This window comes from Podarcis pityusensis (genome assembly GCF_964106645.2).
Source record: "Podarcis pityusensis genome assembly, chromosome: 1".
In the NCBI taxonomy this organism is placed as follows: Eukaryota; Metazoa; Chordata; class Lepidosauria; order Squamata; family Lacertidae; genus Podarcis; species Podarcis pityusensis.
The window spans coordinates 96,062,573-96,086,918 of NC_138028.1; the positions used below are offsets into that span (position 1 = coordinate 96,062,573).

The 24,346-nt window shown below is 38.5% G+C and overlaps 1 protein-coding gene across 3 annotated transcripts in view; it reads right to left on the bottom strand.

Moving 5' to 3' along the window:
* The window catches only part of DPP10 (dipeptidyl peptidase like 10), a 580,058-nt gene that overhangs the window by 63,460 nt on the left and 492,252 nt on the right, over nucleotides 1-24,346 (bottom strand). For all 3 annotated transcript variants that reach the window (XM_081006655.1, XM_081006654.1, XM_081006656.1), the window contains 2 exons: nucleotides 6,990-7,042; nucleotides 6,826-6,907 (listed from right to left, as the gene is read on the bottom strand). In XM_081006655.1, coding sequence (XP_080862781.1) covers nucleotides 6,826-6,907; nucleotides 6,990-7,042 — 135 coding nt within the window. The remainder of the gene's footprint in view (nucleotides 1-6,825; nucleotides 6,908-6,989; nucleotides 7,043-24,346) is intronic.

The following is a 24,346-nucleotide window of genomic DNA, read 5'->3' on the forward strand; positions in this document are numbered from 1 at the left end:
GCGGGTCACACTTATGTACACTCCGCTGATGCACACCTGGGTTGGAAACAGAACCCCCACACAAAATGGCCACCACCTGTATTTAATATGTGCAGATAATTCTAGACATGCAAACTCAGGTGCTACTCCCCTGAGTTCAATGAAACAGAGTTCTAATGAAGTGTGTATAGAATCACAGCCTAAGCCAGGAATCCAAACCTGCTGATGTGACCACTTAGGCTCTGCTGATCAACCACTGCATCCACAGTCCAGACATTCACTCCTTGCATCACTAATTGAATACATATGCCATGCTAGACAAGGGAGAGTAAAAGATAAAGAGACAAAGGAAGGCTGGCTGTGTAGATCACAATTTTCATTACTAAGCTTTCAGCCATCACTTGACATGCACTTTCAAGCTTTTCTGTTCCAGGCTGGAAACATACATCAATACAATTAAAGCTGAAATTCCAAAGAAGCTATATTCTGAATCTGAATCAGACGAGATTCTGAATCTGGATTTGAATCTGAATGTTTATAATCTGAATCTGGATTTGTTATATCCTATACCCCCAGAATTACAACCTTTATCTTAAGACAGAAGTGAATGCTCGACATTCATCCTTAATATATTTGGGGCAACCCATCATATCCTTATTTATAATCAAAGTATTCCTCATAATAATAAAAAGGCACCATAAACAGGAAAAAATGTGATACCTTAATTGTGGAATGCTCTCCCCTTTGAAATTTAGCAAGTATCTACTCTGTTTTCACTCAGATGTACCTTAAAATGTGGCTCTTCAGTCATACCTTTGAAAGTTAATAATGCCCAGCTGGAATGACAGTGTTCTTTTACAGTTTCTGTGATGAATTGTTAGGTACATTTTATTCTGCTCTTAATTATTAGGGAGTGTACATTTTTAGACTGATATTCTTTTCACCGGTCACAAAATCTCTGGATGTAGGGTAGGGTATAAATGATACAAATAATAATAAAATGAATAAATAAAAATATCCTGAAGGACTTTTAAACTTCTGAAACATGTCATCAAATTCAAGTGATCTAAAAGGTTAACCTTAAAAAGGAGTGTGATCAACAAATCTTCCCCTTGCTTCAGAAATACAGAGATAGCAGAAAACTTGTCCATGTCTTGTAGGCTTTGTGTTCAAAACCTACATGTAACATTGACAGTGACACCATTATCAAATAACAATGCACAATCATAATAAATACCAGCAATTATTTCACCCATTCACCAGTGGTACTTCTTCTAAGCAATGTGAATGATACAATTACAGCTTGTCAGAGTGGGAGTCCTTAATTAAGACAAAAACATAAAATATATGGGAGTGGGAGAGGTGTATTCAGATAGGTTCATTAAAGGTACTTTGTTTCTTTCTCAGAATCTCATTAGTCTATCACAGCTCATTGGGCAAAACCCCTAAATGTGGCTAGGATAAGTGTGGCATATAGAATCTTAAGAAAACGGGAAAGGGCTCTGTATTATCTCTGCTCTGCTTGAGTTGCAGCAATGCCATTATCTATCTGACAGTTGTGTTTTAGCATTATAATTTTTACAACTGCACATTACCTAGAGGACTATTACATCTCAATTGGTGTTTCATTGCTTACGCATATCCGGGACATGGAATGACACATATTCATCAGAACACAGCTAGAAATGTCTCTCCCCACCCTCAACATACAGACATACTTTTGAATAAGCTGAGTTGTGGCAAGAACTAACATAAAGCAGGTCCCAGGTGGTCTCAGAATTGCTTGTGCAAATAAATATACTCCAAATCTTTGGAATTGGATATGAGACAGGCCACTGTTGTTATAGCCAAAACACAGCCATCATTATAAAGGAGACAATGTATGGCATGCAGTTTGAAGCAAATAAAAATAAAAATACTGTTTATGGGGGATGCTCTGAGTTAGTCATGCAGATGCAACTTTTTGCATTTAATTGTGGTTTGAACATACATCTGGTGCTCAGGGGGGAAAACCCACCTAGCTTGGAATTCAGTGACCCACCCTGCAAAATTTAGGAAGTATTTAATGACATAGTTTGAAAGAATTGAGGCAGTGAAGGGGCAAGAATCAATGCAGAAATGAAATCAGGTCTCTAAAGAATGCAACGAAGTCCACATTCAAAGCTGATTTCCCTCTGCAATGGCAGCTATACAGATTTAGCCTCCCAAAGTAGGAATTGCTGGAATTGCAGAATTTCTGCTGCTACAACAAGGATCTGCTTGCTTTGTGTTATTTTCTTGTGAAAGTCAATGCTTATATTAAAATGTGAAGCTCTGGTAATTAAGTAAGTAAATGATGAATTCACACCAAACTGGCTTTGATGTATCTGAAAGGAACAGTTGCAGACTCTTTAAGGGTTCTTATTAGATGAGCCTTCGTCATCTAACCATGCATTTTTCTCACAAATAATCCCTCAGATGCCCCAATAAGTCACATATAAAGACAAGTGCACACAAATGCAATTAGGGAGCGTGGCTGGAAACTCTTTACCCACATCCATTAAAAAAAAAATTCCTGGGGTTGATTCCTAATTACAACTCATGGTTTTCATAATCACATCACATCAACACATGGTTTTCATAATATATTCAATAAGCATTTTATCTTTCTGTCACTGTTATTACTATTTGTCTCATTAGGACAAGAATGAAAAATAAGTATTCAGGAAATCTTTTGATAGTTCTATTCATGATTTAATGCTGTTTCATCTAGCAGCTTAGCAAAAGGCTTTGAAAAAAACACCACAAATAAAAATAGCACCTTTAAAATATTTATTTATAAAGAGGCTTCATTATCATTAATTAATTTCCCACTTGGCTCATGAACTTTGTCATATTTCCCCCTCTTTACATTGCAAATAAATTTTAAAAATCCCAACAGAGTATTCTAAAAATTCCAAGGGTACTAAATACTAATTATGGTGATATAAACTTGTAACTCAGTATCTTCCCAAAAAAACCCACACCAGATGTGTTGCATTGTGTGATAACTATATTTTGAAAGTTGGAATATGTTATATAACTAATAGGAATTAAGCTTCTACAATGAAATGATTTATCCAGTGTGCTATTCCACCATGATTCCTAAGGATGAAAGCAAATGCAAGAATCAGGGACGCTAAACCTTTTACACAGGTTGGTTGGAGAATTTCCAAAGATTTAAAAAGTGAACAGAAGTAGACCTGGTTTTCAGCTAACATTAAGCCAAATGGCTAAACACAGGCACATGAGAATGTGGTTACTAACAGGAAAATTCACGGCTGTTTTGCTCCTCCTTCTGAACTGCTCCTGTACTACTGGACCTAAGCCATCATTTGGCTTAGGATTACATTAAAACTCAGGCTTGTGGTTTATCTCTCTGAGAGACCAATATTCATATCTGCTTCTGGGTGTTTCTTCTAATCCAATTTTCCAAACTGGAACGGAGCAATTGCATTGGGATTTTTTTTTTTTTAAGTGAACCCTTTCCTCCAGTGTTGTTTTCCCAATTTAAATTACCACCCCTGCCTAAAAAGCTGGTATTTGTATCTATTCACCTATATATGTCTTATATTTGTGCTATTCCTTTCTTATTATCCTATGTTTGACTGTAATATAGCATGTGTTGATCTGATTTAACAGAAAAGCAAACTTTAAAAAAAAATAAACAAGGGCAGAATTAATTCTTTTCACAAAATCAGAGTTTAGAAAATAAATATGCAACACCAATGAAAAGCCTAAATGTTTGAGAGACCACGAATGCTCTTGGAAGAAGCCAGAACTCGCACCAGAGGAAATACATGCTTTCTTTTTAGGATAAAGAAAGATTGGAAGGATAGAAAAGATCCCATTCCTGAGACAATATATAGAAGGCAAATAGCATATGCCTGTCTTGCTATTGTCTTCCCTGTAACTCAGCAACTGCCTCACTGCTGTGGAGTGAAGATGGGAAGAAGCTAACTGTTTCCTTGAAAACTTGCTTTGGGGACAACTAAGCTATTAGTGTTCCCTAAAAAGTGACAATACTTTCTGCAACACATCTTCTAAGTTGTCCCCACTCCCCCTTGCTAGCAAACAAAACCAAAGACCAAAAGAGCAGGTAACATGGGGAAACCATAGCTTAATGTGGCATTACCATTTGCCAAGTGGTAACTTACCACCATATAAATATAAAAGCTGGATTGTCTGGAGTGCAAGACCAGGCGCAGTGAGCCCGGGTTCACTGGGGGCAGGCGGTGTGAGAGTACCAGTAAAGATAGGAAAAGTGCTTGAGATAAATATGGCCACAACTTTATTGACCACAGGTGTAAGTCCTAGCCCAATTGCTGGTTGATTGCTCCTTTAGGGTTGATTCTGGGTTAAGGGATCCTCCTGTGTTCAGATCAAATGAAGGCAGACCTGCTACACCACCACTTGTGACATTTTAAAGCCTGTTAACCCCTGTCTGGGTCTTTGGACAAAAGTTTTTCCTTGGACCCCTTTACCAGAGTACCCTTAACAGCTGGTTTCAGTTTTGGCTCAGGATTCAGTGGCCAGAACTAATTTTGGAGTGCACAGAAGGAGGAGGAAGCTCCGTTGCGCAAATGGATATCTTCATGTGGCACTTCCGCTGATGGGACTGGTTAGGTGAATCCTGCTTAACTAGTATAGATACACAGTTTGCTAAAGTTTTATATTCACCCAAACGATTTTTAAAATGGGTCATACTGCACTGTTACAGTATCACAAGCTGATATTTTACACCAACACAACTATGCACCTCTTAGACAATTGCATAAGGTTATGATTCCAAGTCTATGTTTAGCCAAAATGCATGGCATTAGCCTTCTTTTCCCCCTAGCCATCTAGTTTATCTTTTCAAATATTTCCCTACCCTTCCATACATAACAATTAGACAAAATCATTCTTTGCTTCCAGTGCTTTTATACACACAAACACACACAGTCTTTTTCAAATGTTTCAGGGATATGCAGTTTGATGAAGCCACAGTCACAAGGGGTGTTCTTGGTTATATTCCATTATATTGTTAGCTGTCTCTGTTATATAGCCAAGTGTGAAGAAATAAGCCCACTCTTCCTGGAAACATCTTGCAGCATATATAGGGGAACCTTTATGTCTTCTGTACTTACCTGCCTTTCTGTCAAGAGTGCATGCTACAGTTAGCTGCTCTCCTCATATTTCCGACATATTTAATTTTGTCGTTATGCTCTGATGTATTGATAAATTAGCATAGTTAATTATTTAAACATTACCAATCATGTTCCAGATGGATGCAATTACTTCTTCCTTCAGCACTGTTTCCTGCCCCTAATTGTTTAATGTGATACACCCTAACCAGAGGCATTTTTCACCATTTGTGCAATCTTGATTAACGATACATGAAGCAGTATATCCTTACCAAGTGCTTGGCTGTATAGACTATTAGAAAATTTCTGTCTCTTATCAGAAGCTGCATGCGTGTGCCCAGCTCCAAGATCACAACCCAAAGCAACAATAAAACATACTCATTTTTGAATATGTGTGTGTTTGCACCAACTCCTAGGGGCCCAGATCCCTTCGGCCCACCTCAATAAAATATTTGAACTACCCCCTCCATTTATGGGCATTCCTTTCTTTTCAACATTTGGACTTCATTTCACAACAAGCCCTGTAAAAGAACTTGTAAAAGCATTGTTGGATGGCAAGAAAGCTGGGATTGGGCAAAAACCTCTGACATGGCCCTCGCTATTGGAGCTAGAAGGGGTATGTGTGCAAGGGGATGGGAGTGAGGAGAGAAATCCCAGCACCTCAACTTCCAAACAAGAAGAGGAAACTGGTTTGCATTCTCTGGCTACTTCTGCAAAGTATGTGCGTGTATATTGCACAATCTGTCTGCCACACATATTTCCAGCAGCAGGAGAAGCTCCCATTGACAGTCCCAGATATCTCAGATACCCCAGAGCTATGCAGTCATCTTTGCTTAGCTCTGGCCAAACATATGAAGAATTCTGTTTAATTGCCACACTTTGAATAATAGTTGTGGACCTCTGAGCTATTGTATGTGTATGGGAGCTCTGCACCTGGAAGGAATTGCCTATTCGTTTCACTGGAAAATCCCAAATAAATGACTCTGTTGAAATAAGCAGGCCATCAAAAAATGTGGTGGAGTTCCATCTCCTCCAATGGAACTCTGGACTGAATTAAAAGTATTCAGAAGAGTCACAAGACTTCAAATGCACTGAACCAATAAATGATTTCACTGAGTCTTTAAAGGTATCTTGTATTTATACTTCTTTGCAATTATACTCTCTTTTCCTCCCTGGGAACACTCAAGAGATGTCACTTAGACAGTAAATGTGGAATCCCTAGACTTGTCTCTCAGACCTACTGAGCTCAGGATAAGGACAGGAGCTTGTCCTCTTCGACAATAAAAACTAATAAGCCCAAAGGGATGGTCCCTGGATGTGTGAGGTGTGAAGGATACGTGGCTTGCTGTGTACTTGGCAAAGTGGGCAGAGGTGCCATTCAGCCAGCTACATCACAAGTTCATGGGGATGCTGGTAGACAGGTATATATATCACAACCTACTGCAGGTTAATTAATGAATAAAGTTGTATCTCTTATTTAATCTGAAATCTAGTGTTTTGTCTCCTTATTCTCAAATGTTTGTGCAGTCTACTCAAGTAGGTCCTTATTTGAAAGGAAACCTCAAGTGGATTAGAACATATAAAAGGACTAAATGCTTAGAAATCCATAATAATAACCATCATTCCTTAATATTTTATCCCCCCTACTTAGCAGCCCCTTTAAAGCACAACCGCAGATAAATATAAAAATTATTTGTCTTACCAGTTGCTGGCCTTGTACACCCCATGCTGCGTACTGTAAAACTGAATCCTCTACCTCCGGAGGGTTTAACTCCCAAACTTCCCTTGAAAAAAGGTAAACATTTTACTTGAACACATTTGCACCATTACATGGCACAGAACAGCATCTATATAACACCATCTTACCTCGTACGTATGTTATATATCACATATGAAGCCGTATACGAGTAATGAAAAACCTGTAAAACAAGGAGAAAAAGTAGACATGAGCACCGTCATGGGATACATTTGGAAAACTTGGGGAGAAGAAAACTTTTATTCATGATGTTAGATATCCCATTGTCCAAATTGACATGGCACGCTTGCATAAGTGGGCTTGGTCTGCGCTAAACTGTGCTATCTTTAGCTGTTAGTACTCTTTGTTCCAGTTCACAAGTACATGTTTATTGTCACTTAATGAGTATAACACCATTCAGTGACATGCATCTTTGAATATGCACCACAGATCAAATACTAAAGATTGAACTTTCAAACATTATCATGAGCACAATACTTCCCAGTGGAATCATACATTCAGCTGTGTGAGTTATGAAGCATTAAATAATCACGGAAAGAGAAGTCAAGAGAGGTACTTGCATGTGTGTGAATACGGTCAGGATAAAGTGTCACTGGAGACCACATGATTTTTGTGCTGAATTGTAGCCTAGATTTTTTTTCTTGTTTGTGCAGTTCAAACAAATAAACACAAACACCCTTGGGATCCTAACATCCATAATTCTACCTTCTAAAACATTTTTTAGTTCTAAAACCACTATGAATCATGCCTGCAAAACTGCAGTAAAGATAAATAACTGCTGGAAACCTGCTGCTTGTACTTTTGATTCAGAATAATTATTTTATCCAAACATATGTGGCTAGGGGGGAAAACCCATTTGTTACACTGAATACTTACTAATTATTATAAGGTTTTCCATAGCTTAATCTAAATTTCAGCTGAAGCAGGGAACTACAACCACAAATTAACAAGGACAATACTCCATCAAAACTATTTCTGTAGACCAACAAACTAAAAATAATTCCTATATGAGATGTTTTCAAACCTACAGGCACATTATAAATTAAGCACTTCAAATATTTTTCCCCAGAATGTTGATATGTAAGCAGTATTTAATAAAGCACAGAACTGTATTAGCATTCAATTAAAATAGAGGCTGATCTAATATATGCAATACATGGACAGCTCAGAACAATTACAAAACAGAAGACACTCAAATTTCTGGAATGAAACTCTAGATACAGTTGTATGACCCAATTTCCCACCTTACCTGGAAATTCCCAAATTGCACCCAAGCACGGTGAAGGTGGGAAACACTGCTGTTTGACTTCAAACAAGCATGGCTGCACAGGCACTGCAGCAACGAGAAACAGCTGGGTTGGAATGTGGACAAGCCCAACTTCAGGTGGGTAATTGGCTTCTGCTTGGCTTCCCAGGGGAGGGGAGGCAGGCCTGGGAGTGGATTAGCTTTTCTCTGGTTGGCTCATGGTCTAGTAAAATAGGCCCAGCCCAGTGTGATAAAGACTTCCCCAGTCTCATTCCCTAGTTACAGAGGTTGTGCTTTGTTTTTGTTTATCTGGTTCATTTTGCTGTTTTGTCTGTTCAAGGTACACTGTGCTATGGTATTAGTCAGACACTGGTTACTTTTACCTGTGGGCTTTTTGCATTCCTTATAGTAACAGTGCTATATGATATTGATATATATTTTTCTTTCACAATTTCCCTTAGCAGTAGAGGCATTGGCCAAGATCTATTGTTGAGTAAAGCAAGGGATCAGCTCCCCGCTCCCCAGTGGAAGATCTTCTTAAAGGCGGTGTTTCTCAAACTTGGGTCTCTAGCTGTTTTTGGACTACAGGTCCCATAATCCCTCACCACTGGTCCTGCTAGCTAGGGATGGTAGGGGTTGTAGTCCCCAAGCAGCTGGAAACCCAAGTTTGGGAAACCCTGCCTTAAGGGACAGTGGGATGTTGCCTTGTGCTGGGTTGCAGCACTCCCAAGCTGCCTGGGACTAGACTATGCTGATGTGGGCCTATATACTTCAGCCCATGAGCTAGGGGCCCTGGACACTGGACAGCAAGGGAGCTGCACAATGAATGGATCTTGCACTCTGCCATGGTTGTTGTAACCAAAATAAAAGTTGCGGCATTGTTCAACCCATCAAAGCCTCTGTCATTTGCTGCTCTGACACCCTATTCTGGGCACACAAACATCAACACAGGAGCTCAAGGTGGCATAGATGCTTCTCTCCACACACCTCCATTTTATTCTCACAAACAATCCTGGTTGGCTGAGAAACGCTGACTGGTCCAAGGTCACCCAGTGGGCTCCATGCCTCAGTAGGAATTTGAACCCAGGTCCAGCACTCTAACTGGCAGTCCAACAACTAAAGTAAGTAACTTTTTATTTATACCCCGCCCTCCCCAGCCAAGATGGGGCTCAGGGCAGCTAACATCAAATGTCAAATACATTAAAACACAAACAATTGATTAAAATACAGTTTAAAAATTAGAATCAGGATAAAATTAAATGATTGCCCAAGAAATTACAACCATAGGGGTCGGGAACCTCAAGTATGCATCAGTGCAAGCTATCTATGTATGCAATTATGCTAACGAACTGGAGTTCCAATGACATTCTGTAGCAGGCTTTAAAGTCATCGTCTTCTTTAAAATGGTGTGATACCAACATAAAGCCACTGAATTTGAAATTAATTAGTTTAAGTAAATGTTCATTATAAGTCTGTGTGGAAACTGGTTCGTCCCCACATGGTGAGGAGAGCACAGTGTCGAATGAGACAACATGTTGGTGGGGCAATCATTTGGGTCAATGGAATGCAAAATAGCATTCCCATGGGAGGAAGTCAAAGGTTCGATGACAAAGACCAAGTGTACTCACTTGATCATGCCCACACGGTTGCGGCTTTCAAATGAACTCTCAAGTCATATGGAAAAACATCATGGAAAAACAACTCCAGCTATCATAGAAAAGCAGCCATACTTGCAAGGATGACTGCAGGTATGATTTAACAGGTACCGTAATTAGTACAGTATCATCAGTAATATAAATATTAAAGTCAAAGGAAGATTACATGCATATTTTAATATGGTGATCTTTCTAGGTTTAAATATGGAAATAAGAAACTTACTGTATTTACAATAACATACATTTGCATGTTTATATTTAGTATTTCTAAAAGGCTGCTATTATGTTGCCAACAACTTATATTTTAAAAAGTATTAGTTGTCAAATGTGCTTTAGAATAAATTATATTTTATATACATGCAGTAAGGTATTCTATATTCCATTTAATTAATCTGCATTTATGTTTAGTGAAAAATCTTTTAAATATTTATGAGGCTTTTGCTAAAAGTACCACTCATAAACTAAAAAAATGCAGATTTTATAGATATCCTAGAATTACTTCAGCCCTCAGTGTGAACAGTTGTTTATTTCAAAGCATTACTACAATAATTAAACAAAGTCAAGGTGCCTCCTTTTCATGGTGTCATACTGAATATAGGGTTGCAGTACCCTATGCATTGCAGGGGGTTGGACTAGATGAACATTGGGGTCCCTTCCAGCTCTACAATTCTAAGATTCTATGATTCTGTACTTCACTGATACACACAAAGAAGGCATCAAACCTTTCTGTTGTATTTGCAAATAACTTCACTAAATACAAAGAGTGTTTATCTAATTAGAGGTTCAGTAGTAAGTGTAAAATGGACAGACAGATGTAAGAAGCTATTAGCTGTTGATGCAAAAAGGAATAAAAGAATTATAACATTTCCCTGCAGTTTTGTTTAATATATATATATTGTGATGATATTTTTTATTTTCAGTCAGTTAAACAGAGATTACCAAATCTGTATCTTAAGGCACTTCAACATTTGCAGTAGACACCCACTCTCAATTTCTCTACCCTTTGATTTCACTCGATTAAAAGCACCTTTAATCTTTACCCAGGCAACTCAAGTGCCCTGATCACATCCTCTATATCTGTTGCTTAGCCTCTCATCCAATTTCCCTGTTATTTGATCTCCATTGACTTGTGACATGCAGCTGACGCTTGCTTATTCCATTCCGGTAGCAGACCCATCCGTGTTGTCCAGTCACCTAGCAGTACCAAGGATGAAGACAACCATAACAGTCTACAGAAACAATCCTGTAAACTTTGGAGTAAATCCCATTGGACACAATGGGGCAAATTACATTTCCCTAATACCATACTAAAAGGAATTAGCAACCCCTCAACAGACAACCTTAGAATAAAAGAATATACAAATTTATTATAGAAAAAGAGAAAGATTGATTGATTGGCAGGCAAGTCCTTAAATAAAAGATTTGTGATTATTCTCAGCAACCCTAAGAATAATTTCAAGGTTCTTGGAAGAAATAAACAGATCCTAAGGCCAAGTGGAGGGAGATAGATATCAGGTGGTGTCTTGTACAGGGGTGTTGGACATATTTCAGCCTGAGGGCAGTATTTCTTTCCAGGCAGCAATCCAGGAACCACATGCCAGTGGCCAGAGGAAAAATGGGTGGAATGATTGATGTAAATGTTATCTTTGTACAGCAAGCTTGTTTTCTACACAAGGTCAACATACCCCTCTCTATCCTCCACCCAGGCAAGGAAGGGGCATCATCGGAGTTCGAGGTCACATTCCAGCCAGGCAAAAACACTAAAACAAGGAAGCAAAGCAGGACCAGTGAGGGGTGTGGCCTGGGCAGAGTGCTGTGGGCTACAGCTTGGAGGGCTGCATCTGACCTCTGGGTCCGAGGTTCCCCACCCCTGGCATACGGGAATAAAACAGTGATAATCTACATCTCAGAGAAACACAATAAAGTTTAAATTAACTATAGTTTATATAGTTATGTAAATGCATGGCCATTTTTGTTTTTACTATTCTAGGAAGAGGGGGTGGGGGGAATGGAATAATCCAGTACAAAAAGGATGAAGGATAGGGAAGAGGGTTGAGTTAGGTGGGCAGAGCTGAAATTGTAAATTAGCCACAAACTCTTCTGGCGTATCTGAAACAGCTCCCAAGCTCAGCAATTTACATTTCCATAAACACCCTGACCCCAGAGGATCCCAAACTAGCACTCCAGTTTTATAAAACTCAGCACAGGTCCAAAACATTCCTGTTTCAGCAAATGTCATTGATGGAGCTGCAGGAGATGCCATGGTACCAATTAATCCTGACTAGATGGAATTGCAAATTCTGCCTCTGATCTGAAATCATTATACAGAATACAGAATCAAACATAAACACATGATCACAAAGGAAGCATTATCAGCCCCCCATGATTCAAGTTTCCACTATCAATTTTTCCACATAACTGTGATGAAAGAATTGCACCTGAAAATCTACATATATAAGTGCTGATGGGATATGATGCTGTTCCATTTTCATACTGATACAAAGAAGAGTAACTTCTTAATGATATATTAAATGATGTCTGAATGATATATTTTGAGTCTAACATGAAAGAGGCAATGAAACCCTTTGGTGTTGCCTTAGAAAACTAGACTCCTACACCAAGGACAAAATACCCATCCACATCTCAAGATTTTATTGGCCCTTTCCAATCCTACAACAAAGCAATATTCTATACTTACTCAGCTTTAACTTATAGATATCTGACACTGCTAAGATTGCAGTATAAATAAAATAGAATCAGTACTTAATTTGCCCAGAAAATTTTCAAGCAGTAATAAAAATGACTTGTTTTTTTCCTTGTTCTGTCTAAGGGAGAACTGTAGCTTTCCTGTTACTAAAACATCTGATACAGTTAATAAATTGAAATTAGTAGCAGCATATCAGTTGCCTATGGCAATGTAGAATTGATAGATAGTAAGAAGAAAATCTCCACTCCAGTTCACAGTGCATCTACTAAATAAATTAGTAAGACCATCAATAAAGTTTAAATTCATTTTATGTTGAAGCACCATTATCAATATAAGATGCAGTCCTTGGCTTGGTAGACTCATTGGGGCAAATAGTCCCATGAATCTCCAAATGTTGGGTTCTAGAGAGAGAACCATGACACACAAGCACTCCTTTGGTGAACCTGAGAATTCTCATATGGATATTGGTTTCCAATGACATGACTCTTCAATGCTGAAATCATATTGTACCCTCATCAGCAAGGAAATAATGTATGAAGTTCTAAGACTTAAAATTGGTAACCAAGAGATTTAATGCCATATACCTTGCCAGAGAGAATGTATGGGCCCTAAACTGAAGCTGGCATTTTTTATTTTGCCTGTTTCTAATAATTTACATGCTTCCAATAAATTAGATTTGTAGGCAGTGCTCAATAGGATGCTTGCATTTAAATGCCACTGGAAGCTCTGGTCTGGAGGCTCCTTAGTATTTCCTAATTCCCCATGGACTACAGTCACAAACATACTGCTCCATGCATGTCTTGTTATTAGGCTTATTCACCAGTCTTCAAGCTGCTTGTTTCTGTACCAACTGGAAGCTTTCAGAGAACTCAGAGTTTCTTGTATTGGACAATAGACATAAAGCAGCATACAGAAAAATTCATTGTGTTACATTCACTGAATTGAATTCCACTCAGGATGCTCCCCTTAACAGAAAGAGAGGAGGAAGTTTCATCAATTTCCCCTTTCTCCTGCAGCCTCAGCATCACACTATTTCAGAAGGATCTTCTGGAGAAGACATTCAATAATATAGGAAGCTACAGGGAAGGCACTCAACAAAAATAGCCTCCCTCTCCATTCTGCTAATATGGTTTATCAGACAGATCAAAAGCCTTTCATGGATGAAAGCCATTTGTGGAGAACAAAGTCTGGATTCAACCCATTGGGCTCAACTGTACTGCAGGTAGGATCTCATTCATATTTCTATACTGAAAAACATAAAATGTAAGTTATTTTATCTAACTGGGGAGGTGATTAGCTACATTAGCCCATTACATACTATATTGCCTCAATCCACCTAGAACAGAATGCATGAAATAAAAGAGTTTTGAGGACCTTTTTTCAAATAGAGAGCTACCATGGTGGCTAGATCAGAACTTTCCAAACTGTGTGTCACAACATGTTAGTGTGTAGGTGTGTTGTGCGAACGCTCCCCATGCTCGTCCCAAGGCTGGAAAAGGGTCAATTTAACCTCTGGTTTGCTAGTAAAACTGAATTACTGTGTTACGAAATGATACATGTCTAAAAAGTGTGTCATGAACATGAAAAGTTTGGAAAACTCTGGAAATTAAGAGAACACTGTAAACAACTAAAAACCTTGGCAGTATTTGAGTAATGCTTATAATGTATGAAAAACCATGGAAAAATGGATTACTATTCTTTTAACAAATTAGAGAAAATATGATAAGCAGTTGGAAAAAAAGATTGATAATGGTAACCATGGAAGGGCGGAGGGAAGTCAAAGGATTCAGGGAATCCTAAATGAAGAGGTGAATGATTTGTTTGAATTTAAATTTGTTATGTAATATATGGAAATATATTTTTTAAAAGGGGAAAAAAGAAAATTTGGAAAGCTCTGGGCTAGAGTGTTCAACTAAATCCAGGGAAACTGAGCTTCAAATATCACTCAGAGCAAATATCACTAAGCTCATAGAGTGATCTTGAGGAAGTCAATGTCTCTCAGTCTGAGCTACCTCACAAGATTGTTGTGATGATAAAATGGATAACGGAAAATCGTGTATGTCCTTATGACCTCCACACTTACATAGCATATTGGATATAACACTGCTGGCATTATATTTAATTTCAGTTCCTGAATCCAGATAATTGGTCAGCTGCCTGGTTTGGAAGTGGTTGTACTCTCCCTGAAGTACTGTTTGTTATGAGAACTATTTCATTTACTAATAAGCAGCACTCAGAATTGCAATACAAAGATCACACAAATAATCCTCTTAGAAACTGTTAGAAGTTTCAACATAAGAATGGAATTAGAAGATCAAATTATTAAGGGACCAGTTCACTATCAGCCACTAATATATTCATCTCATTGAGTAAAACAAGATGGCATCAGTGCGAATTACTAGCAGATCAGTTGCAGTGTGGCACTTCTGATATTGTTTGCTATTCAAGAATTCCTTCTTATGACTAGCACCCAGCCAATAGTTACCCAGCCTAGCAAAAAGAATCAATATGCTTTGAATTAGAAAATCAGGGATAAGAACATTGAAACAGACAACACTGCAAGAAACAGACTATTTTGCTTTTCTCTGCCATTTTGTCTACTGATTCAATTTGATGGCCTAAAAAGTGCAAACTAGCAGTTTTTTTACCTTCACTTCCAGGAATTTATAAAGTTATGTGGGTTCCTACAGAAGCATTATTGGGTGTCTTAAAGCACAGCACCAGTTCGAAAAGAAAAGAAAAGAAAAGAAAAAAGAAATAAGAGAGGTGATTCCAAACAGATACAATGAAGTTAAATGACAAGGTCATAACCTCCTAAAGCTTCACATTTATTTTATTCAATCAACATCAATTACTTGTCATGATTGATGGCAACTATTGCATATCATTGGACGGAATTTATGGATAGTATTAACACTTTTGGCTGTGAAATATTGCTACCATAACAACGATATGCTGCCAAGCTAAAATAAATATAAGAGAGGGAGATTTCTAGACATCTAATTCATCTAACAAGAAAAAAGGCTGTCAACCAAGACTAAACAAAAAAAGCACATCTAGAAAATCTGCTTAGGCTTATGCTGCACTACTTATAATTTTTCACCAAGATTAATTATCTCATGAAAAAAGTCATCTTCTTTGGAGTGTTAATTAATTCACAATCAATTAAACCCAATGCAGCTAACCTAAAGTTCAAATGTGATACACACTGCAGATGAATACTATTTTAGAGAAACCCAACTATGCTTGCTACTATTTCTACCAGCATTGAGATCCCTAGTCCTGTATTTGAATGCATATTTCAATCATTTCTCTTTTAGTACCTAACCATTTGAGATGAGTGAATTACTCAAAAAATGTTTCCCATTACCACATTTGAAAGCGTCATATATCACTGTCAATGGAAATTCTTTTACTACATTATCTTGTAAAAAAATGCCTCTTTTGGAGTCTCTGCAAGAAAAATAAAACCAAACCATAAAATATGGAAATAATTTTAATGTCAAGTGATATATTAAGCACCGCCCATGACAACATTCACAGGTGTTGTTTACAAATTACTTTCTAGCAGAGATGGAGGAGATTTTGTTCAGTCTGCATTTTTCAGTGAAACAACCTGATGATGATGATGATGATGATGATAAATGTTGAGACCATATTTAAGAAGTTCAACTTTTGTTAATCATTCAGTGTAGCACTAATTAAAATGATTGTAATGAGAAAAGGTTCTAATTCTAGACCATCACTTCCCTTTCCTCCCTACCACAAAATGTGATGGAGTACAAATTGCAGGGAGAGGAAGAAATCCCCATAGAGTGAAAATAAGGAACAAAAGCAGCAGCAAAGCAACAAGCATTCCCTGTAGAAAGCCAATAGATAAAGAAAACAAAGTTGTTTGATTGCAGCAAGAAAATGAAGATACTGTACAAGTGCAAGTAGTGAGCAAGCATGAGGATGCCAGAGTCACATATGCTAGGAAGGGAAAAGTATAGTAGGGAAGGGGAAATTCGAGTGACAACATGCATGAGAAGGGGCAGAACTTCAAGGGGATGAGTTACAGGGTAGGAGGCAGCAGAAGGAGCTATGTGGATGTGATAACCGAAGCACACACATCACAGGAAAAAGCTGCAGTATCCCAAGAAAGAAGGCTGCCTGCAGCACATGGAGCATCATCCTGTATCTATAGAGAATAAAGTCAGAAAGCCAGTAGCAGCCAGCCAGTCCATTTGCACCCACCAACCTCCCCGTTGCCTCCCTTCCCCTTTCAAGTAAGCTGTAGTGATAGAATCACCCAGAGCCCACTATGCCATCCACTACTGCATGAAGTGGAACCAGAAAAGAACTTGCTCTATTCCTCTTCCTTTGATTGACAGTCTTCAAATATCTTACACTTGGCAATGAAACATAGTACAGATTATGAGCACAATCATTTCCCATTCCCAACAGCGGTGCTCTGTGGAGTGGCAGGACCACATAGAAAGTGGGGTAGCAGGACCATTGCGCTTGATACCGTCACATGACAGCACTGTGACCAGCTCAGGAGCTAATGGATTTCAAATCTGCCCATCCCTATACCAGACTTTCAATTGCCCCACTTCAGGGCCATCTGCCATCACTGGTGGGCATTCTGCCAACAGCACTCCTGTCCACCCACCCATTTGACAGCTGGAAGGGGGAGTGTTGCACCAGCAGCCTGCACAGGGCCCGCTTAGGCAGGAGAACTGGGCGGAAGGACACTCCACCCCAAGCCTGGTTTAATGAGGAGGAAGGTTGGATTGTTCACTAACAGAGGAGTTTGAATAACAATGGTATTTTGAGAGGAACTCCTCCACACTATTTTACCATACTTTAACAACCCCAATTGCCTAATGTAAGGAAAAGCTGTTTTAATGATTGCCTAACCTGCATTGCATAATGACAAGTATGAAAACGTTGGAATTAAACCATATGGTTGGTTGTAAAATCAGAAGACGGATGTATCATTTATGTTAATCTGAAATAAGTGGGAATATGATTTTGCTAATTACCATCATGCCAGCTCAAAGAAGGATCAACATCAGGCATATTGCTCATATATTTAGAATAAATTGTAATAGTGCTGGTATCATTAACCAGGACTCTGGTTTATCCATTATGAAGATTATTTTCATGACAGTTTACATAATAGCGGAGAGATTAAATTATAAGTTATAAAATATTATTAAGATCATATTTATTGACTAATTCCTGGTAATAAGCTCTAAAATGACCCTTCTAGAGATGAACCAGGGTTAATTTCCAATATCTTACTCTCTTTGTGGTTCCAGATTAATTTAAATATAATTACTCAAGCTTCTTGGGAAATACTAAGGAGTTTCCAGACCAGAGCTTCTTGTCTCACAACCAATAATATGGATTAAATTAAATGTTTCTATACTAAAATTAAATAATAATATTAAAATGATATGGATTGTTTTAGTTGTTAAAATACATGCCTTCTGCAACTACATCTGGGATACCATGCACAGTTCTGGTCACCTCACCTGAAAAAAGGATTTTGTGGAGTTAGAAAATGTTCAGAAAAGGGCAACCAAATTGCTGAAGCGGATGGAGCAACTTCCTTACAATAAAAGGTTCCAGCATTTGAGACTTTTTAGTTTAGAGAAAAGATGAGTAAGAAGTGACATGATAGAAGTTTAGAAAATTATACATGGTATGAAGAAAGTGGATTGGGAAAAGTTTTGACCCCTCTCCATAACCCTAGAACCCTTTAACATTCAATGAAGCTGAATGTTGGAAAATCCAGGACTGACCAAAAAACAACAACCACAACAACCTCCTTATGCATGGAACTTGATCCCACAAGAGGCGGTGGTGGCCACCACCTTGGATGGCTTTAAAAGAGGATAAAGTTCTCCCTGGATGGAGGCAGTATACTTCTGAATACCAGTTGCTGGTAAATGTAGGAGGGGAGGATGCTCTTGTGCTCAGGTCCTGCTTGTATGTTTCACACAAACCTCTGGTTGGCTACTGTAAGAACATGATGCTGCACTAGATGAGCCATTGGCCTAATCCAGCAAGCTCTTCTTACATTTTTAGGTGTTCTTAACATGCATCTGTTAACAGTTCTTGCTGAAACGAAGCACTGAAGTTCAGTGTTCTATTTATTAGCCCTGAAAGCAATTGACCACATAAATGTAGCTGAATAATATATCAACAGTCAAGAATGGCTTACTTGTTGTATTCTGCATTTTGTTAGTAAAACAGGAGAAGAAATATGTAGAGAAGATGCTAAGATGGTCTAGAAGACTTGTGTATTTTGGTACACCCATGTTTCAAGCCTGAGTCATTGGGTCCTTGGGTCATTTTATTGCTCTTATTGTTTTGTGTGTCAACATTAGTCACTTTTAGAACTGTATTTTGTTGCTATTTACACATTTAATGACAGCATTATAATTCTTCATAATGCAATACAAAGTCATGATAGCAGAGTTACTCATTTCAAACATTGCTAATGCCTTCGCTGTGGGATTATTTCATTATGATCTCAAACACATTATAACATACTGCCCTACCAACAAAGCACAATACTTCACTAGAGACAAAGTCCTGTGCTCTGTTTTCCAAAAGTAAAATTTGTATTATGGAATGGCAAGTGATAGTTATTCTCCACATATTAAGCTCACTAGGGCTGTCTGTTCTCCTTCAGATTACTTTAGACGCTTGTGCCTTGCCAAAGTTAGAGGGGAATGAGTTTTCTAGGAATCTGTACCTCTGTGATTCCAGTTGGACTCAAACTGATTGAGGCTGTTCTCCTTTCCTACATGCAACTTTAAAAGCTTGTGCCATGCCAGAGGTGAGAGCTTATTGGTACCAGTCCAAGGGCAAGAATGAAAAGTCTGTTTGTCTGGGGCCCATGCCCTAGCAAGAAGAGAGAGGGAGCCCAATACACTCCTCCAAAGGCACTGTAGAAAGGCGTTATCTTAAATACCCGACTTGGAGAAAGGATATTGAAAAAGAAGTCAGTACTAAGCTATGACAGTTCTTGCTGCCTGGGAGTAAGCTGGTCACTGAGTGAAGAAGACTGAAGCCCCATCCCAGAGAGAGTTTGCCAAGTGGCAGAGGGCTGGTGCTCAGCAGCCATTTCTGATATTTTTGAATCAGAGTTTACCATAATCCAAAGATGTTATTTTAGGCAGCCTTAATTGTTATCTGAGCCAAAAGAACTAAGAACTCTGCATGACCACATAGCCATGCCAAATCTCCTAATAAGCATGCTGAAGTGTAGGGACCCATTTAATGAAAAAGGACTTACTGGAATATAAGCTAGAATGGTATCTAAGGGCAGTCAAAAAGTATTTCATATTCATTTCAGAATGAATAAAGAACTTTGCAGCTGATGGGAAGTTTCTCGGTATGAGTCAATTTGAAGTAAGGAAATGTCTGTTATAGTTAATGTCTATGCGTAGCTATATCCAGTGAATGACACACAATGGGAGGGTGTCCTACACAAAATAAACATGTTTAAAGAAAGGTATCGGGCTTGGCAGTTTTATAACCCCTTTTAACTGAAAGCATATTTTTTAAAGAAAATCAATAGACATTTTAGACATTTTAGAGATAGTACAACTTATAGCCAACAAATCAAACATCCTCCTTTGTCTAATATAGAATATTTTCTCTACCTTTAGTGCATATAGTTTAAAACATTTCTTATACTGGCAGATCTGATTTAAAAGGACTTGGCTCTGCATTGCATTTCAAAGTGTTCAGTCCTTTTTCGAAAATCTTCAAAAACATTTTTGGTTTATCTACAGCACAGAAATGGAGCTAACTGTTATTCTCTTGGGATTCCCCTATTCAACAGTTCCTTTTTCAACAGGTCTCTTTTGTACATTCAGGTATGCAGTGTTTAGAAATGCAGAAATAAAAGTGTATAGCAGCTCCCCCTCCACCCCAGGTTTTGGGAATAGTCTTTTATACTAGCAAACAGAATAAAACTAGCCATCATTAAGTGGCAATCATGGCCTTCCTATATCTGAAAGAAAGGGGCTAGCTCACCAGGACAGAATTAGTTATTTTTTACAAAGAAATTGGGAGGAAGGGAGCCACTGAATCACATTCAAATGCCATGCCTACAGCAACTTTGTTCAGCAGTGTAACCTCTGTTGAAGGCTTTAATTTTGCTTCCTCTTTTTCGTTGTACAGGACATCCCACAAAAGCGTTCGTGATAATTTGATTCTTTCCCACCCACCCAAGAATAAATTAGTACATCTAATTTCTGCCATAAGGTAGAGGTAAAGGGACCCCTGACCATTAGGTCCAGTTGTGACCGACTCTGGGGTTGCGGCACTCATCTCACTTTATTGGCCGAGGGAGCCGGCGTACAGCTTCCGGGTCATGTGGCCAGCATGACTAAGCCACTTCTGGCGAACCAGAGCAGTGCACGGAAATGCCATTTACCTTCCTGCCAGAGCGGTACCTATTTATCTACTTGCACTTTGACGTGCTTTCGAACTGCTAGGTTGGCAGGAGCAGGGACCGAGCAGCAGGAGCTCACCCCGTCACGGGGATTCGAACCGCCAACCTTCTGATTGGCAAGTCCTAGCTCTGTGGTTTAACCCACAGCACCACCAGTGTCCCCAAGAAGATATTAGTACATCAGGAAGCTGCCATAGTTCCTGTTAAATAAAGAATTAACTGTATAGATTTCAGTTACCCAATCTGAGGATGTGGACAAGGTTCTGGGAGAGATGCAGCCTGCCACTTGTGAGCTTGACCCTTACCCTTCTTGGTTCATAACACTGAGCACATAACATTCTGAAGGCTGAATGTATCCTGCTGGTGTGCCTGCCTGCTCCTCCCCATTACCATCCCAGTACACAGCAGTGACTCCACTGCCAGGAGGCTTTGTCCATGGTGTTGCACCTCCCCCAGTGGCTACTCCTGCTGGAATCAGGTGTGTTGAACCAGCCCTGCCAAGCTTAAAGAATCCAAAAGTAGCAATAATGAAATAAGATGGTAACAGTAGTTGAAAAGGTCAGCTCTGTGTAAGCTTTGTGGAGACTTAGAACTTGCAAAGTGGCCTCTCAGAGTAGCACCACTTCCAAACAGGAACATGTACAAAGAAGCCAGTTATGCTATTTTGTACATGCCCAAAGTGAGCAACATAAGGTATTTCAGATTCTGTATGTTACTCTGGAGTTTTTGTGTGCCAGAATGAATAATTTATACCAGAGGCATAAATATTTATACTAGTGTATGTGGCCCTCCAGATGTCGCTGGCCAATGTTCAAGGATAAACACACACTTAATCCAACAATATGGAGGTGAGGCAGGTTTTCCATATCTGGCTCAAAGACTCTCTATGAAAACTCTGGTGGAATCAAGACACTTGACTTAGCTCAGTTCCGCTCTAGTGCACTAATTCTGCATAGTATGCACTCAAAATGTCAAAACTACTGTATCTCAGAGGCTACTCCAGTCATTTGTCTAGGGACCAAGAGTGTCTAACTCCATAATGAAAATGGCACCATCTCACAGCAAGGTCTTCGTATCTATGGAGCATATACACTCAGTCATAGCATTAGATATCAATATGTATATTTGTATATTACATACAAAATCCAAGAAAGGAACTGTTACTTTTGAGTGTAACTCTTTACAATTCTGGTATGGCTATCAGCATCCAGAATAATTTCTTTGGAGTTGCATCTGGTCCATGGACACCAGTTGGCCATCGCTGACCTACACCTTATACAGTTTGTATGATGCAAGATGTTTAGAGACTGTGAACCTTTTATATTTTTTGAAACATCTGTGAAGGCACCAACTCTTTTCATTTCCTTTATTTATTGCCTTGTCAAGCCAGAGACAAAGGTGATTTTAAACTCTCAGAGCATGAGTTTCTAGAGAATAGAACAACTGTCTATGTTTTGTTGTGCCTTCATGTTAGCTGGTCCTGAATACATTATATCAAATGTGTAGGTCATAGGTATTTCAGCACAAATTGATAGTGCAGATGGTGCAGCCTATATTAATACGGGGCTCAAGGGAATTAACTTTATTTTGCTCCTGTTCCTTTGTCTTTCAACATTTGATAATTTTGTTGATGTATTTATAGAACCTGAATTTCCCATCTGTCAACAGGCTGGTTTCTTGTTTCCATCAAGTGAGATTGGTTCCAAGCACATTATTGCAGCTATTTTATGAAGCCTAATTCCATTGTCACAGGATGTTTATCAATACATACAAAATCCACTGGTGGCCACTTCACTTATCACTTTGCAATGCAGTATCCAGGAATGTTTTAAACTACCTATATTTATTAAATAACCAATAACAATTTCATAATGTTTAATGGCAAGAGGAATTCCAAGGTTACTCTGCCAACTGAGTTGATAAGCACTCAAGGATAAAGCAAATCTATTTCGTTGATTACCCTTGAAAAATAATTTGCAATCATCTATCTGGGGAAAAAATCAGTGCGTGTAAAAACCAGTTTCAACATTATAGGTAGTTCACCAAATTTGTATGGAAAATCCTTAGTAATATTAACTGTAAGTTTTTAACGGATGGGCTGAATAAACCCATTGCTTATAGCTACATAATGAAGTTATTCTGCTGGATGCAGAATATAACTTAAATAGATATTGCTTTGCATTTATTTTTTGTTGATTGACCCACAATCCTTTGCGAGGTGAGACAGTGAGTTTCATTTATATGAAGTTCAGGTAGTAGGGCCTGGTTAATAGAAATAATTTAATAATATTGTTTCTCGTTTGCTTTGATGAAATAGTATGAGATACCTTTATTGAATTTGCTATTAGCAGTTTCAGCCTTCCTAGTAACAGTTCAGTACAATGGCAAACAAAAGTGAGAAAACCAATGAAGCTTTGTGTGTGTGCCACATTTTATTCAACCACTTAAATAATCAAATGTGTAGGAGAGCTGTCATTAACGTTCTATAGCCAATATTGCACAAGTTCTGAACTCACGAGATCCCATCATCATCCTTGTTAGAATTAATCTAAACTATACTGTATTAACTAAATTATACTAACTTCTTTAGTACTTCCTATGCCAGCATGGTAGCAGACTTTCAACAAACATGGTCATTCAGTGCACTTTTCATTCAATATTTCTGTCTATAAGTACTTTCAACACAACTAATAATATATAATCCATTTGATCCTTGGATTCAGCAATGTTGCCAATAGAATCAGAACCAGAATGAACATCAGGGTGATTTTATTGATATTTTCAATATTTATTTCATCTGGCAAAATGTGGGAATGAAGCATTCTGGCTCTGTCAGCCTCATTCTGTGCAAACAGGTTTAGCAAGGAGGACTGTAAAACAATGTAATGTTGCTGACAGGTTTAGATTTTAGGAGCAAAGAGTGAGTTCACCCTAAATCTCAAGTCTAATAAAAACACTAGATAAAGGATCTACAGAGGAAGAACTAGGAGAATATAAACAATCTCATCTAGGATATCAGTGGGCAGTTTACATTGAGAATCAGCTAGATAGGTAGACTTCCCATAGCATGTTTTCCTCCATGTGGAAAAAGTGTTATAATAATAAACTCAGACTCAATTTAAACATGACAAAGGGTCTGTATGGTGAAGTGAGTTTGAGTTTGTTGACCCTTATCCAGCACAGAAAAAAAGACTTTCTTGTGAAGTGAGTATCTCATAGGAAATACTCTGAGCCCTTTTCATCTCATGTACCATGACCAAGCAAGGAGTGGATCTGTTCATTTGTGCAATGACATGACAGATGGACCCTAGAAAATGAACCTAAAGGACTGAACTGTACAACTCGTGTGAGAATGTCAGGAGGGCCAGGCTAGAACTGAACATCTTCCATTCTGTATG